Source organism: Acyrthosiphon pisum, chromosome A1 (genome assembly GCF_005508785.2).
Source record: "Acyrthosiphon pisum isolate AL4f chromosome A1, pea_aphid_22Mar2018_4r6ur, whole genome shotgun sequence".
Lineage (NCBI taxonomy): Eukaryota > Metazoa > Arthropoda > Insecta > Hemiptera > Aphididae > Acyrthosiphon > Acyrthosiphon pisum.
In genome coordinates this window covers 96,106,835-96,111,210 of record NC_042494.1, presented here as the reverse complement: position 1 = coordinate 96,111,210, position 4,376 = coordinate 96,106,835, and the positions used below count along the sequence as shown (strand labels likewise).

The window sequence follows — 4,376 nt, the reverse complement described above, 5'->3', positions numbered from 1 at the left end:
CAATTCAAATACGTACTGGAGAACTATACCAACAAAAATCTTAACATCCACAATATCTGTAAAGACACCAACTCGGATATTACATCGCTTATGCTCTTGATCGATTCAATATAACCTAAAGTCACTGAACGTACCACCAAAGCTCAACTCACCAGACTGGCCAACTTTTTATTCCAGGCACTTCCACCACTTCAAGACAATTAACATCCTCTACAACCCCAACCAGCTCACTCTTAGTACTTATCACCACTCCGCGCCTAGTTTACTGGTCACAACTTATAAATACAAGAGCAAAATCTTATCTTTAAAAACAATTAACATGTCAGCTAACATTATACAATGGAATATAAACGGGTTCTACAGCAAATTAGCAGAACTCCAACTAATAATCAAAGACCACAACCCCACAATTATATGTCTGCAAGAAACCAATTTTAATACAAAAAGCAATCCCGCACTTCTTCACTTCAACATTTTCAAAAAAAAACAGAAATGTATGCAATAGATCGAGTGGAGGAGTCGCTATTCTGGTCAACCACAATTTCCCCACCCAAGAAATTACACTCCACACTGACTTAGAAGCCATAGCACTCTCAATCACACTTCCCCACATAACCTTAACTTTGTGTAACATTTATATACCCAACCAAAAAGATTTTACACTCTACGATATAGAGCATATTATCATCCAACAACTACCCAACACGTTTGTAATTGTGGGCGACTTCAATAGCCACAGCGAAACTTGGGGTTTGTACAAAACCGACTACAGAGGTAGAATAATCGAAGAGCTACTCTCAAACGACAGTCTTATTATATTAAACAATGGCCAACCCACCAGAATAAATCCTTCTAATGGACATTCGTCAGCCATAGATCTATCCATCACCAACTCGTCCCTGTCTCACAAACTAGAATGGAACACTCTCCCCGATATATATAGCAGCGATCATATCCCTATAGAAATATCGATCACCCTTCCGATGGACAGTTCCCGCCTTAATTACCCCCCTATGTGGAAAATAAAAAACGCCAACTGGAATCTATTCTCATCTACCTTGATGGTAAATACCCCCTTTTTACCTCCTCCTTTCAGAACGAACATCACCACTGATGTAGCAAACTTTACCGCCCTTATTCAAGATACAGCTAAAATGTCCATAGGCGAATCTTTAAATAAGACTATGGAACGATGACATTAAAAAATCCATCCAAGTCAAAAACAAAGCACTAAAAACATTTCAAACCTCCAAGACCCAAGAAGATTTTATCGCCCTCAAAAGATGCAGAGCACGTACCAGATTCCTCGTAAAAAACAGCAAGGCTTCAAGTTGGAAAAACTTCGTGTCCAGCATACATAACCAAACGGACTCTTCCATTGTTTGGAAAAAAATTAAATCCATAAAAGGGACCAATAGATCTAACGTCATAAATCTACTCATTGACTCAAAACTTTCCACATCACCTTATGATGTAGCCAATTCTCTGGGACGTATATTCCATGAAAACTCTTGCAATGCTAACTATGACCAAGATTTCTTAAACTACTCGCAATGCTATGTCGACCCAGTCAACACAGTAGATCCTCTCGACTCACAGCAATCCCTACTCAACTCTCCACTGAAGATCGAGGAACTTGAAGATGCCCTCCACAACTGTAAAAGTAAATCTTCTGGCCCCAATGGGCTTCCTTACTCCTTCATCAAAAACTTCCCAAAAAACACCTTAAGCCACCTCTTAGCCATCTACAACTCAATTTGGGATAGTAACGTCTTCCCTGAATCTTGGAAACACGGTTATGTTATCCCCATACTCAAGCCTAACAAAAATAAATTCTTAGCAGAAAGCTACCGCCCCATTTGTCTACTTAACACCTTATGTAAGTTACTCGAAAAAATAGTCAATCGTCGACTTATATGGTTAACCTCAACTTTTTCACCCCCGAACAAAATGGATTCAGATGTAATAGAAGTACAATGAACAACCTTCTAACCATTAAAAATGAACTTCATTCTTCCTTAAACAACAAACAAAACTTGGGAATGATCAGCTTTGATATAGTCAAAGCATATGACACGGCGTGGAGACCCAGAATATTAAATAAACTCAACAAAATTATAGCCAAAGGATACATGCTAGATTTCATCTCGAATTTCCTCAACCACCGCACCATCCAAGTAAAAACCTCCAACACGCTTTCAGACACCTTTCTCCGAGAAAGTGGGGTCCCACAGGGGTCCACTATCTCTGTAACTATTTTCCTGATCGCTATCAATGATATATATGAAGGAATTTCACGCCCAAACATACCTCTACTATTCGCAGACGACTTCACTATTGTCTGCCGCAGTACAAACGTTAATTCTATTCAATCGATACTTCAAGATTCCACGAACAAACTAACGTCCTGATCAAAAACTTCCGGCTTCCGATTTTCTCCGGAAAAAACCAACCTTATAGTTTTCAGCCACAAGAGGAATAAGATGAAAATACACATTAACATCGGAGACGAAGTCGTAGAAAACCAACCCAATGCTAAATACTGGGCATCACTTTTGATCATAAAGCTTCATGGATCCCTCATATTCTCAACCTAAAGAACACTACTACCTACACCAAGACTCAACATCATAAAAACTCTAGGTCAAACCTCATGGGGAGCCAAATCTCAAACCCTTCTTAAGATACACAAAACATTCATACTATCGAAACTTGATTACGGCGCTCCAATCTTCTCATCTGCGAAACACACTAAACTTAAAATACTGGAGACTATCCACAACTCGGGAATCCGACTCTCCATCGGTGCCTTCCGTTCAAGCCCCATAAAAAGCATCTTAAATATTGCTGGAATCCCCTCCCTAGAAGTACGGTGGAGAGAACAAACCCATAAATTAGCAGCAAGAATTTCAAGATCCCCCCAAAATCATATTCATCACCCTAAACATACATTCAATCACACATTCATAAAATACGACCTCGAAAATATAATCCCATATGAAAAACCCCTATGTCCCCCATGGCAGTTCAGCATGAATATTAACATTGACCTACATCAATTCCCCAAAAACTCAACCTGCCCTCACATTTTCAAGAATGCATTCAGAGACTTTTGCTCACACACCCACCCACAAACTCATATATATACAGATGCATCCATCATCGAAGGGCGAGTCGGGATGGCTATCATATGCGATGAAACTACAATACAATGGAAACTTTCAGACAAATGTTCGATATATACAGCAGAAACCCTGGCGATCCTCAAAGCTATCGAGTTCACCATCTCTGAAAAAAATGACAGCAATATTACAATAATTAGTGACTCCCTCTCCGCTCTTACCAGCCTCCAAAATCTGTATTCCCCGTCTGATATCGTCAGAAAAATTCAAAACACCCACTACATAGCAAAACAACAGGACAAAAACATCACATACTCTTGGGTCCCTGGCCACTGTAACATAGACGGAAACGAACTAGCAGATTCAGCCGCCAAACTCGCTCACTCATCCCCAAATTCTCTCTTCTTACCCATTTTCTCCCTCAACGACATAAAGAGGGTTATCGAAAAGGATACATTACTTCACTGTCAAAAGGAATGGAATGAAATGTCAACCAAACTTAACGAAATCAAGAGATCCACCCTACCGTATCCTTCTCCAGATAACATCTCAAGAAAACATGAGACCTCTATAAACCGTCTCGGAATTGGCCACACCCACCTTACACACTCCCACTTAATGAAGAAGGAAGACCCCCCAGTTTGCACATGTTGCGGAACACTCCTTACGGTGAAACACATCTTAACCGAATGTAAAGTTTACGACAAAGAAAGAAGGCTATACCAAATATCCAACCACCTCGCCGAAGCAATCAATCCGGACCCCAACAATATACACAAGATCATACAATTTCTCAAGCAAACGAATCTTATAAACAAACTGTAAATTTTAAATAATACTAATCACTTAACCTCTCTCCTAATTATTACTATCTTGTCTTGTTTTAAATACTAAATTACTTTGTCTACCTTTTTAAATATTAATGTAATATGTAAATATACTTAAAGATAATAATGTATTGTTACATCCAATGGCCATAGACGCCGCGGATAGCTGTTTAATAAAAAAAAAAAAAAAAAAAAAAATTGGCCGTTTATTTTAAACAATAATAATGAGTCGGTGCAGTGACGGCTTCCAGTAGCGTCGCACGTAATACCGCAATAATAATAAGAATTGGATTGATCACAATGACCACACAGTCCGATTGTACAGATCGAAATTTACAATAATAATAAGATTGGTGTGTACCAAAAATACGTACACAATATTTAATTGATGTTTGGTGTGTACCAATAAATACGTACACCCGACAAG

General features: G+C 38.9%; 1 protein-coding gene across 1 annotated transcript; it reads left to right on the top strand.

Annotated features, from left to right (window-relative positions):
• The first annotated feature begins 1,976 nt into the window (after nucleotides 1-1,976).
• Nucleotides 1,977-2,411, top strand: LOC107882809. The gene has a single exon (XM_016801746.1). The coding sequence runs from the start codon at nucleotides 1,977-1,979 to the stop codon at nucleotides 2,409-2,411; it is 435 nt and encodes a 144-aa protein (XP_016657235.1).
• The last annotated feature ends 1,965 nt before the right edge of the window (nucleotides 2,412-4,376 follow it).